This window comes from Podarcis melisellensis (genome assembly GCF_964234715.1).
Source record: "Podarcis melisellensis genome assembly, chromosome: 16".
NCBI lineage: Eukaryota > Metazoa > Chordata > Lepidosauria > Squamata > Lacertidae > Podarcis > Podarcis melisellensis.
Genome location: NC_138533.1, coordinates 3,886,441 through 3,898,884, shown reverse-complemented (window position 1 = coordinate 3,898,884; position 12,444 = coordinate 3,886,441). Strand labels below are relative to the sequence as shown.

General features: G+C 49.5%; 1 protein-coding gene across 4 annotated transcripts in view; it reads left to right on the top strand.

Moving 5' to 3' along the window:
* Positions 1-5,741, top strand: part of SEMA6C (semaphorin 6C) — a 127,049-nt gene extending 121,308 nt beyond the window's left edge. For 3 of the 4 annotated variants that reach the window (XM_081891361.1, XM_081891363.1, XM_081891362.1), the window contains one exon: positions 2,208-5,741. In XM_081891361.1, the coding sequence (XP_081747487.1) occupies positions 2,208-3,445 (1,238 nt within the window). In that variant the 3' untranslated portion in view covers positions 3,446-5,741. The remainder of the gene's footprint in view (positions 1-2,207) is intronic. The other variant, XR_014163471.1, reaches the window with a different exon arrangement.
* Positions 5,742-12,444: the final 6,703 nt, after the last annotated feature.

Below are 12,444 nucleotides of genomic sequence, written 5' to 3'. Positions count from 1 at the left end.
GCAATGCAACATCGGCACAAACCGGAAATAGACTGAAATTCCTCAAACCTGCTCCAGCCCCCCACTTCCTAGGGGTCAGCCCCATGGAGTTCTGCAGGACTGACTTGTGAATCGTACCGGCTCTTTCCTTTTTTTAAAAATATATTTTTTATTGATTTTAACATATAAATTATAAAATGTACCTCACTTATACAATCAGCACCTCTGAAAATCCACCACTGTAATTACTTTTTCTGCATTTCTCAATTTTATATTACCTTTAAATCTCCATCTTAACGAATCATCCTCCCCTTTATCCATTTTTGTAATAATTCCAATAATACTCCTCACAAAACTTCTTGCAAACCTACAAACGTCGTCTGATCTTCACAAATAATTTTCGAATAGTCCATAAATTTACTCCAGTCTTCCGTGAATTTCTGGTGCCGCCGGTTTCGAATCCTTCTTGTTAGTTTATCCAGTTCTACATAGTCCATTAACTTCATCCTCCATTCTTCAATCGTCAGTAATTCTTCTTGCTTCCATTTTTGGGCCAATAATATTCTCGCTGCTGTTGTTGCATATAAAAAAAGCTTACATTCCTTTCTGTTTATATCACTCCCAACAATGCCCAGTAAAAATGCTTCTGGTTTCTTTATAAATGTATATTTCAACATTTTTCCCCCCATCTCATTATATATCATCTCCCAGAAGCTTTTCACCTTCTTACATTCCCACCACATGTGATAAAATGTTCCCTCTTTTTCTTTACATTTCCAACATTTATTATTAACTTTATACATTTTTGCTAATTTAACGGGTGTAATATGCCATCTATATATCATTTTCATCACATTTTCTTTTAGTACATTGCATGCCGTAAATTTTAAACCTTCTTTCCATAGTCTTACCCAATCACTTAGCTGAATATTATACCCAAAAACCTTGGCCCATACCGGCTCTTTCCATGGACACACAGGGAGAGGGAGGAGAAGCCTTGAAGCTTTGTGACGGCTGGGTAAAAGAGGGGCACCGTCTCTCCACGCCTACAAAATCCACCCGGCTGAACCACCAGGCGCCATTTTCCATCAGCCATTTCAACCTTCCTCATCCCACCTCATCGCCATTCTGTCTCTCCACGGAGGAGAAATAGCAGACGCACCCACACTGCGCGTTTGAAGCACATTCAATACACCTGGCGTCTCCCAAAGAATCCTGGGAAACATAGTTTGTTCTGGGCGCCGGGAATTGTAGCGCCGCAGGGGTAAACTACAGTTCCCAGAATTCTTTTTTTGGGGGGTCATACATCTTCAATGTATGGTGTGGATGTGACCTCTGTGGGTTTTGTTTTGATGTATAGACAGAAAAAAAACCCAAGACAGATTGAGATATTTGGCTAGTCACACGCCCACGGCTCTTTTTCTAGCTGTGATGTTCTGCTAATCTTTACAGCAAAACCTTCTTCTCATTTGGGCTGATTTCCAAATTTCTCATATGAGATTCTTCCACGTTGAGGGTTTGTTTCTTCTGTTCTTTTTTTTCAAGTCTGCTTGAGGTGAAATTTCGGTAGTAACTCTATTTTTAAAAAATTGGCTGCCACTTCTGGAAAGTAGGAAAGACTTTGGAAGAAGTCCAGAATTTCTGCCCCGTCCCTGAAACTCTTCCCAGTCTTCCCTAGGACCTGAGCGGTGGGCTGTACGCAACGCAAGCCCTACTCAGCGTAGACCCATAGAAGTTAATGAACAGGACGATGGGATAGAGCACAAGATTCTTAATCTCAGGGCTGTGGGTTCGAGTCGCCTGTTGGACAAACGTTTCCTGCGTTGCAGGAGGCTGACCCATGTCCCTTTCAGCTCTACAATTCTACTTCTAGTCTTAGTCATTCCAGTGGGTCTCCTCTGAGTAAGACTTGCAGTGGCCACAACCCAGTATAATACAAATGAGGCAAATTTGCGCCCCGCCCTCACCAGATTGTTGAACTACAACTCCCATCATCCTTCCTTATGCATGCTGGGAGTTGTAGTTGGGCAACATCAAATCATAAAATTGGGCAACTGGAAAGGGTTCCGAGGGGCATCTATCCCAACCCACAGAGATCACGTCTTGACCCCGGCAGGTCAGGTGGCTGTCCCAACCTAGAGGGCCAGAGATGCCCTCACACCTGCCAGTTAAAGCGAGGCGGCCACGTTGGTGCCCAGCCCCCTAACTCTCTGTTTCTCTGGCTCCAGGCGTGCGTCAGGAGTCGGGCGGTCGTGAGGACGCCCCCACGGTCCACTTCACCTTCCTGATCGGATGCATCTTCGTGGCCTTCGTCTTGGGGGCCTTCCTCTCGGGGCTGCTGGTCTCCTGCTACTGCAACCACAGCTTCCAGAAAGCCAAGAGAGCCGGGAAGGACTCTGAGGGCGGCCTCCAGCGCCCGCTGTCGCTGCGGAGCCTGGCAAAGATGAACGGGTTGCTGGAGGCGCAGGCTAAAGATGCCTTGGCCGAAGGCGCCGCCACCAAGCTGTACACCACCTTGCTGCCCAGCGAGAAGGAACCGCCGGCCACCTCCGTCGCGGCCAAGGCGGGCGTCAAGGATCACCACCCGGAGCTGTCCGGTTTGCCCACCCCGGAGTCCACCCCGGAGCTTCCCGTCAAGAACATGAAAGCCATTCGCAACCAGTGGGAGAAGAACCAGAATTTCAACAACGCCAAGGAGTCGCAGGGGAAAGTGCCCTTGTTCCACACCCCCGTCTCCAATGCCCACCCTTTCCCGTTCGCCAGCGCCGTGGCGGGGCCCGGGCACCTGCGCGGCTACGAGGCCCCCCTAGCGGGCTACCTGGACGAGAAGAAGATCCCCAACCCGGAACGCGTCCTGGTGCGGCACTCCCAGTGCTACCTGCCCAAAGGGGTGGAGGTGGCGGCCCTCGAGGAGCTTCTCAAACACCTCCACGAAGCCGAGGGCTCCTCGGCCAAGGGCCTTGTCGGCCCCCGCTTCGCCCCCGCGGCTGTTTCCTTCGCCAACCGGGTGCAGCCCCAGATTCCCGACATGGAGAGCGCCCCGTACTACAGCTCCTCCACGCTGCCCAGGGACAGCCTGCCGCGGAGGCTGGACGTGCCGCCGGACCCGCCTACGGCCGGCGAGAAAGCGGGCGCCCGGCCGCACAGACACTCACTCTGCGCCGCCCCCAAGCTGGTGAACGTTGGCGGGGGCGTGCTGTCGCGCCACCACAGCCTGGGCCAGGCGGGCCGGCCGCCCTCGTCTCTCCTGACTCGCATGCACTCCACGGGGACCTCGGTGCCCCATGAGGGTGCCCATCCTGCTATCTTCCTCTCCCGGCAGCACAGCTACGGCGATCAGGTCCCGTTGGCCAGCCACGGGGGCATCAAGCGATCGGTCTCCCTGGTCAAGCCAGGAGGGGGCGCCCAGGGGCTTTTCATGCCATCCTCGCCGCTGGCCCAATCCTCCAGGCAATTCAGTTACTGAGCCTCCAGGGTTTGTTTTTCAGACACCCGGAGCTGTACCGGGGGGCAAGCAAGGCCTAAAGTGGAGCCTCCCGCCGCCGTAGCCGTTTCAAGATGGAAGGCAAGCGGACAGACTCGCTTCTGCCAACCTGCCTACAACTGGACTACAACTCCCAGCGTGCCTTGCAGCGGTTCACCGGGGGGGAGGCGTTTGCATATGGGAAATGGTGGGAGGGGAAGCGCTGGGTTTTCCTCTCTCCCCATTGGCTGCCTCGTGCTGCGGGCAACTCCTTTGACCTATCCGGTCCTCCCCGTGACCACTGAGCCGAGTTGCCAAAATAAGCAGATTCCGCTCCTTTTTCCTGTCTTCGAAGGCATTCAGACAGGTGGCTTTGAGGGGCAAAGGCCATTCCTGAATCCCGGGCACCCGCAATTGATGCACCAATAGAGGTTACCACAGTTCTTTTCGCCTTGCCTTCGTGCAATTCTGCTTCCGAAAATTCGGGCAGGCTCGTTTGGGGGGCAAGGAGATAGATGGCCGGGATGGGGTTCATAAAGGGAGAAGGAAAGTAGCAACTGGTTGTTGTAGGAGACGTCCGGGCGACTTCTGTGTCCAGATCGCCCCCGTTTGAGGACTTGAGGACTAGAAGGTTGCTAAAGCAGAACGCAAACTCTGGAGCTTTCTAGAATGTCGGGTTTCTGCACCCTTTGGGCAAAAATCACAGTAGGCTCACCACTTTGGCCAATTTAGGCTATTTTCACCTTGAATTGGCTTCCGATCTACATTTGAGGTTCACATATTCTCACAGCAGGCTTCAAAGCCACAATGGCCCGGGCCTTGCTAGCTTTGGGGCTGGGTACCCTATACACACACAGGAGGACTGCTTTTGGAAATGGGACTCTTGACGTGGCCACGGCGGCCTCCGGCACAAAATCTGCGTTTGGAGCCATTTTATCGGCACCCTTCCTTGAGTCTAGAATGTAGCATGTTGGGTGCCCCCCGCCGAGGGAAGACCTTGTCCCCCAAACCAAAATTGTAGCACTTTTCTTTCTTTGAGACCAGAACATGGTGTCCGTTTATTTTATTTCTTTGGGGCAGCCATCCTGGGAATGTGAAGTAGCGGACTCTGAAAGTTGGGGACAGTCTCCCTGGAGAAATAGTTTCCAGAACTATTCCAAGTTGTTGGGCTTGACTTTTGGACCGAAGGTGGAGCTGGGACAGGGACAAGCTTGTGGCTCACTCTTGAACAGTTGCTTCCGAGTTACTTCTTCGGCAAGAATATTCTGGACCGTGCAGATCCCAGCTCCTTCTGGAGAGCAGAATGTAGCATTTGAGATCCCCTTAAACCTCATATTTTTCATTCACCGACTTTTCACCGCCACCTTCCGACACCGGAGTTAAGATTGTCCATTTATTCCCTTGGCCCTTAACCCCTCTTTTTTTATTCGTTTTTAGCTCCGCGAATTAAGCCGGTTTTGCAAACCAAGTTCTCACAAGTCGCTAGTCCTCAAGACCTCCGGCGGCCTCGTTTCCAAGGAATTTGCCCCACGTATGAGAACATGCATGGGTTGGTGACTAGCAAGCAAAACACAGGAAGGACAGGCTAGCGCCCCAGCTTACAAAAGTTAAGCTTGGTCGCCTGGGAACATTTCTGACTCGCTAGAGGCGATCAGGTCTAAAGCCCCATTTCCCTTGCTGATTAGACGCAACCATATTAAAAAAATTATGAGATATTAAAAAAAGCGGGGAGGGGGTTCTCTTTTTAAAAATATAGACCCCTGTTTGAATCTCTCCAGATGTTTACATCAGTCCCTAAAACTGTTGGCTGCATCCTTTATGGGTTTGATAGCACTTCAAGAAGCAGAGAGGGGAGAAATCTCTCCTTTCGAAGGGATTCAGCAGCTGTCGTCTGCTTCCGCAGCCTTGGAAAGGACAGTTGATCCTGCCACGAATACAAACCGAGCGGGTGTCAGGCGAGGTCGAAAGCCTCCGTTCCAATTTTTTGTTTCCAAAAAAAAGGAGGGGGAAAACTCACACATGGAGGGTGGTTGGTTTTGTTTTGTTTTTTTTTTGGCACACTGCTCTCGGAAGGTCTTTTAAAAAAAGCGTTGTACATAGGTATTCATAGATGTGTATATTTCCTTGTTTAACTTCATATATGAAAAGAGCAGAGACAATAAATATATCCTACTGTGTAGGAACAGCAATCCGGAGGCCCTGTCCAGCAGAGCTGAGGACCTGTACATTTGGTATCCAGAATTATCTGTCCCAAGTCGATGCTTGAAATATATGTATAATCTCTTTGTGTCTTGAAGAACCGTTTCTTTGAGTTCTTTCCCTTTGCTCGCGGGAATTTTGGAAACGGGGACGTCTGTGGAGACCCTGTTTTGTGAGTTTTCTCCGGAGTTGCCAGTTTGGGTTATATCTTGGGGGGGTTTGGGGGGGAACCTCCAGATATTGAAAGACTCCCGGCTCCCGTCATCAGCTCCAACCATTGGTCATGCTGACCACAGGGGATGAGCAAAGGAGGAGGGAGCCTAGCAGCACCAGAAGGGGGGGGAAATAGATGCTCCCAGTCTCTGGTACATAAAACTGCACCCTTAATATACCTGCCCCTCCAGCTGGAATTGCACAGAGATCTATAAAGCAGTTGGTGGGCTCTCAACTCTCCTTGTTTATTTGATTCCATAAGAAAAGCCCTGCTGGATCAGGCCAGAGGGAGCCCATCCAGTCCAACATCTTTTCTCACAGCGGCCAACCTGTGGAAAAAGTACAAGGAGGATTCGAACACAAGAGCAACTCTCCCCTCCTTTTTATTTTTCTTTATTTTCAAAGCGAAATTACAACAACAATTAGAAACATAAAATTGATAAAGGGGGGAGGAAATGAAACAAAAAGAGCAGAAAACAAACCTACAAAGAAAACCATATTATCTTAACAAACTTTACGTACAAATACACGTACACATTGACTTCCTTCCTCTGTTTTGAGACCTCAAAGTTTTTAATCTTTCTGAATTGTTGCTTCTAATGTAAATTACCTTTATCTTTATACCTTTTGCACCATTTTTTCCATTTCTTTAACCCTACAAAGCTTCATTATTTACATACCAATATACTTACTCTAGATCATGGGTAGGCAAACTAAGGCCCGGGGGCCAGATCCGGCCCAATCACGTTCTCAATCCGGCCCGCGGACGGTCCGGGAATCAGCGTGTTTTTACAGGAGTAGAATGTGCCCTTTTATTTAAAATGCATCTCTGGGTTATTTGTGGGGCATAGGAATTCGTTCATTCCCCCCCCCCAAAAAAAAATAGTCCAGCCCCCGCAAGCTCTGAGGGACAGTGGACCGGCCCCCTGCTGAAAAAGTTTGCTGACACAGTCCCATTCTTTTGCTAATTTTTGGTCCGATTGTCCCCTTAAGAATACTGCAAATCTTGCCAAATTTATATATTCCCAAAGTTGAATTTGCCATTCTTTTATTAATGGGATTTCCCACCCACCCTTTCCCTTATTCCGAATAGGATTCCTCGCAAGAAAAGGGGGAGGTTGACAGCTATGCAGGTTAGCCTAATAATAATGCATTTAGCAGGGGCGGTGCAAGTGGTCTTGTTTTGGAACCGTGGTCCTTTTGCAAAATTCGGGCCAGATGCTCCCGGGGAAATCTATGCTCTCCTTGCGAGTTCCAACTCTCCCTGAACATCTGGCAGATTGCTACGACCTCCACCATCAGCACTCCGTTTGATCGGGCCGCCTGCTAGACGTCTGGGCGAGATTTTCTCTCTCCTTTCCTCCCCCTTGACTTGCGTTGACTGCAAGAAGAATTGATGGCTGTGAGCCGGAGACTCCATGGGGGTTTTTGGGGGGGGCGGCGGCGGCTGTTCCTTCCTGTTTCCCACTGACAGATGGCTCCCCCCCACTCTGTCTGTCTCTCTCTCTCTCTCCCCACACCGTCCCAGGTGGCCGGTGGGTAAGGAAGGACCCCGACCCACCAAGGAAACACCTGATCTCCCGGCCATTGATGAACTCATTGTTTGAATTAGTTAGGGGGGGGCGTGTTGTTTTTGCAGGTGGAGAAGGCTGAGAACGCAGCAGGCTTGGAAAACGAACCCGTCCGGAAATCAGACAGGTTTATTAGAATGCAATATAATTTGTTTATCGCTTGACCGTAACAGATTTATTACAGTTTATCACCCATGGCCGGGCTTCCCGAAAGCCGATGCCATAATAAATCACAAAGGCCCTTTGCATTTAAAAAATAATTATTATTTCCTGTATTTCTTGTATTTCTATCGCCCTCCAAGGGGTGTAGGTGGTTCTGCCCCTCCTCAGTCCCAACGACAACCCTATGAGGTAGGTTAGACTGAGGCGTGTAGCCCAAGGTCGCATCTGGTGAGCTTTCATCACTGTGTGCAACATTCGAACCCGAGTCTCCAAGTGCGGCTTCCAAGGGCAGCCCCATGTCAATACCAATGCAGTAGTCTAGGCTGACCCCCTCGTTTACTCCACCAGCTTGCCTTTCTGGCTTCCAAGTGAGCAGAAGGAAGGCAGAGAGGTTTGAGACGGGGGAAAGGATATTCCTGGTTTCAGGTTTTTCACATTGGGGTCAGCAGTGGCAGGTCACGCGGCACAATCCCCTCCCCTCGGGGCTGGCAGGGCAACTACTTTAAATGAGGGCTAGCGTGGTGTGGGGGACGCGGGTGGCACTGTGGGTTAAACCACAGAGCCTAGGGCTGGCCGATCAGAAGGCTGCCGGTTCGAATCTCCATGACAGGGTGAGCTTTCATTGCTCGGTCCCTGCTCCTGCCAACCTAACAGTTCGAAAGCATGTCAAAGTGTAAGTATAGTGGACGTTCGGGTTGCGAATGTGATCCGTTTGGGATGCATGTTCGCAACCTGCATCTGCGCACGTGCATGTTGCAATTCAGTGCTTCTGCACATGCGCGACTGCCGAAACCCGGAAGTAACCTGTTCCGGTACTTCTGGGTTTCGGCAGGTCCGTAACCCAAAAAAACACAACCTGAAGTGGCTGTAACCCAAGGTATGACTGTAGATAAATAGGTAATGCTCCGGCAGGAAGGTAAACGGCGTTTCGGTGCGCTGCTCTGGTTCGCCAGAAGCGGCTTAGTCCTGCTGGCCACATGACCCGGAAGCTGTACGCCGGCTCCCTCGGCCAGTAAAGCGAGATGAGCGCCACAACCCCAGAGTCAGCCACGACTGGACCTAATGGTCAGGGGTCCCTTTACCTTTACTAGCATGGTGTAGCGGTTAGAGAGTGCCGGACTCGGACCTGGGAGCGACCCGGGTTCGAATCCTGACACTCGGCCACCTGAGCTCATAGGGTGTGACCTTTGGCCAGTCCCTGCCTCTCTCAGCCTACCTCACAGGGTTGCATGTGAGGTTTAAATGAGGGTTAAATGAGTGAGGGTTAAATGAGAGGGAGAAGCACACGCGCCGTCTTGGGAGGGGGGATATAAATGCAATTTATAAAATAAACTGTTGGGGTCTCAGTGCCCCCCCAAAAAAGAAACCTGAAATGGGGCTTTAATCCAGACTCTCACCTCTCTCTCTCTCTCTGTCTCTCAAAATGCCATCCTGACGCCAGTGTTTACGCCAATGTTTGCAAAATTGCTTTTTCCCCTCCAGCGAGAGTTCTGGGTGATCTGCCAATCCCATTACAAGATGATACACGGCACTTAGCCGAGATGATCCTCCGGAGATCTTTCCTTTGGAAATAACTTTTAAGGAGCAACAACACCTTAAAAAAAACCCATATATAGAAAGATAGATATATATAAATATCTGGCCTCGGCAAGCGCCTGGGTTCGCGCCTGCGTGTGTGTGTGTATATACACACACGCACACACAATAAAGGAGACGGGATGTGTAATTCTCCTCGGCTGTTTGGAGGATTTAGCAGAAAATTACCCAGCAGAGATTTTCTCTGCTCAGTGATTACCTTGCAGCGGGGGACGCGAAGCATTCCTTTTCTGCCCGCTCCCCCTCTCGACAATTCAATCTCCCACTGTTCCACGGCAAGTGGATTTTTCAATTAATTTCCTAAGGCAGGGCGGAAAGCGATGGGTGCCCAATGCCATTGGTGACCACTCCTCCTCGTCCTCCTTCTCCTCTCATCATTTTCTTTGTTTATTTACTCTGATGGCCTCATTCCCTCTGGAAAAAACGGGGAGATTCAGGCAAACTCGGGTGGATAACGGCCGTGCCTGTTAATATTAAATACTCAATATCATCGTTATCAAAGATAAAAAGAAACCGATCTCACTGGAAACACAAAACAGAGGGGAGACCTTTGCATGCTTTCTGCCACACTTTAATAAAATTTATCGAAAAGGCGTCATGTGCCAGATCAGGCCCAAAACCTTTCAAATCTGGCATCCTCACAGCTCACTCAGCGGCCCCCGCAAATGCCCCAATGCGTTAACACTTGAACTCAGGACTTCGGGCGAAGCTGAACGTTGGAAGATTCTTTTAAATAAAATATCATTATTTGTCTTGTACATACTTTTACAGTTGTTGTTGTTATTATTTAGTCGTTTAGTCGTGTCCGCCTCTTTGTGACCCCCTGGACCAGAGCTTGCCAGGCACCCCTGTCTTCCACTGCCTCCCGCAGTTTGGTCAAACTCATGTTGGTCTCTTCGAGAACACTGTCCCACCATCTCGTCCTCTGTCGTCCCCTTCTCCTTGTGCCCTCCATCTTTCCCAACATCAGGGTCTTTTCCAGCGAGTCTTCTCTTCTCATGAGGTGGACAAAATACTGGAGCCTCAGCTTCAGGATCTGTCCTTCCAGTGAGCACTGATTTCCTTAAGAGTGGAGAGTTTTGAACTTCTTGCAGTCCATGGGACTCTCAAGAGTTTCCTCTAACACCAGAATTCAAAAGCATCCATTCTTCAGCGATCAGCCTTCTTGATGGTCCAGCTCTCACTTCCATACATCACTACTTGGAAAGCCATAGCTTTAACTATACGGACCTTTGTTGGCAAGGTTATGTCTCTGCTTTTTAAGATGCTGTCTAGGGTTGTCATTGCTTTTCTCCCAAGAAGCAGGCGTCCTTTAATTTTGTGACTGCTGTCACCATCCGCAGTGATCATGGAGCCCAAGAAGTAAAATCTCTCACTGCCTCCATTTCTTCCCCTTCTATTTGCCAGGAGGTGATGGGACCAGTGGCCATGATCTTCGTTTTTTTGATGTTGAGCTTCAGTAAATCACATAGATACTTTTAGCTCTGCAGCGCTTGCAACTTCTCTCCATCCCTTCAGCGAGTATCCCTTATCTTCTTATATTGCGTATTCTATTTTTTAACCTTACATCTGCCATACATTGTAAGAGCTATTTCAGTCCGGCCAGTGTTTTTAAAGTTTTACAGTTATCCTTTATATACACTGCTGGGAGCGGCCGCTAGACTGGTGATTGGGAGATGGCCACCCACCAGTCTTGAAAGACCTACATTGGCTCCCAGTACATTTCAGAGCACAATTCAAAGTGTTGGTGCTGACCTTGAAAGCCCTAAACGGCCTCGGCCCAGTATACCTAAAGGAGCGTCTCCACCCCCATAGTTCTGCCCGGACGCTGAGGTCCAGCTCCGAGGGCCTTCTGGCGGTTTCCTCCCTGTGAGAAGCAAAGTTACAGGGAACCAGGCAGAGGGCCTTCTCGGTGGTGGCGCCCACCCTGTGGAACGCCCTCCCGTCAGATGTTAAGGAAATAAACAACTATTTTATTTTTAAAAGACAACTGAAGGTGGCCCTGTTTAGTTTTTAATGTCTGACGTTGTATTGTTTTTAATATTTGGTTGGAAGCTGTCCAGAGTGGCTGGGGAAACCCAGCCAGATGGTTGGGGTATAAATATTATTATTATTATTATTATTATTATTATTATTATTATTATTATTATTATTATTATTTATTGCCACCCTGAATTTACAGGCACCTTCAGAGGCTCCTTGGGAGCCTTGTTCGGCCTGGGCTGGGGCCCGGAGGACGTAAACATCCCCAAGGGACGCCCATTAAGTCCAACAGAACGGGCCTTCCCCCCCTCTCCCCCCCCCATCTCCAGCTCATAAATAACCGTGGATGCGCTGTTCCCTCCTCAATGTTTCAGAGAGCGCCTTAAGGGAGGTTTAAGTGCTCACTTCATATGAGGCTGTCTCTGAGTCTTTGTTTAACTCCACTTCAAATAACTGATTAAAAGACTGGGGAGGGGGGGAGTAGGGAGAAAAAAACCCTGAGGAAGATTTGCCGGAATGGTAGAGAGGGTGAGAAGGGGGGGAATTGTCAGAAATGGTTCCTTGCAGTGGGGTTTCTCGCCACTTGCTAACTGCTTAAAATGAAACAGCTTTGTAATTGTAGAGCTGCAAGGGACCCCCAACCCCCTTGCAATGCAAGAATCTCAACTACTTCCTGTTGATTCCAAATGGGCTCGAGTCTGCCTGGAAGAGGATCTCCTGGGCTCAACACTAATAATAATAATAATAATAATAATAATAATAATAATAATAATAATAATAATAATAATAATAATTTATTTATACCGCGCCCATCTGTCTGGACTTCCCCAGCCACTCTGGGCAGCTACCAACAAAATATTACGTAATATATTAGCAGCTTGGGACGCGGGTGGCACTGTGGGTAAAACCTCAGCGCCTAGGACTTGCCGATCGTATGGTCGGCGGTTCGAATCCCCGCGGCGGGGTGAGCTCCCGTCTTTCGGCCCAGCTCCTGCCCACCTAGCAGTTTGAAAGCACTCCTAAGTGCAAGTAGATAAATAGGTACCGCTTTATAGTGGGAAGGTAAACGGCGTTTCCGTGCGCTGCGCTGGTGCTGGCTCGCCAGAGCAGCTTTGTCATGCTGGCCACGTGACCCGGAAGTGTCTCTGGACAGCGCTGGCCCCCGGCCTCTAGAGTGAGATGGGCGCACAACCCTAGAGTTGGACACGACTGGCCCGTATGGGCAGGGGTACCTTTACCTTTACCTTATATTAGCGGCTTAGTCCTGCTGGCCACATG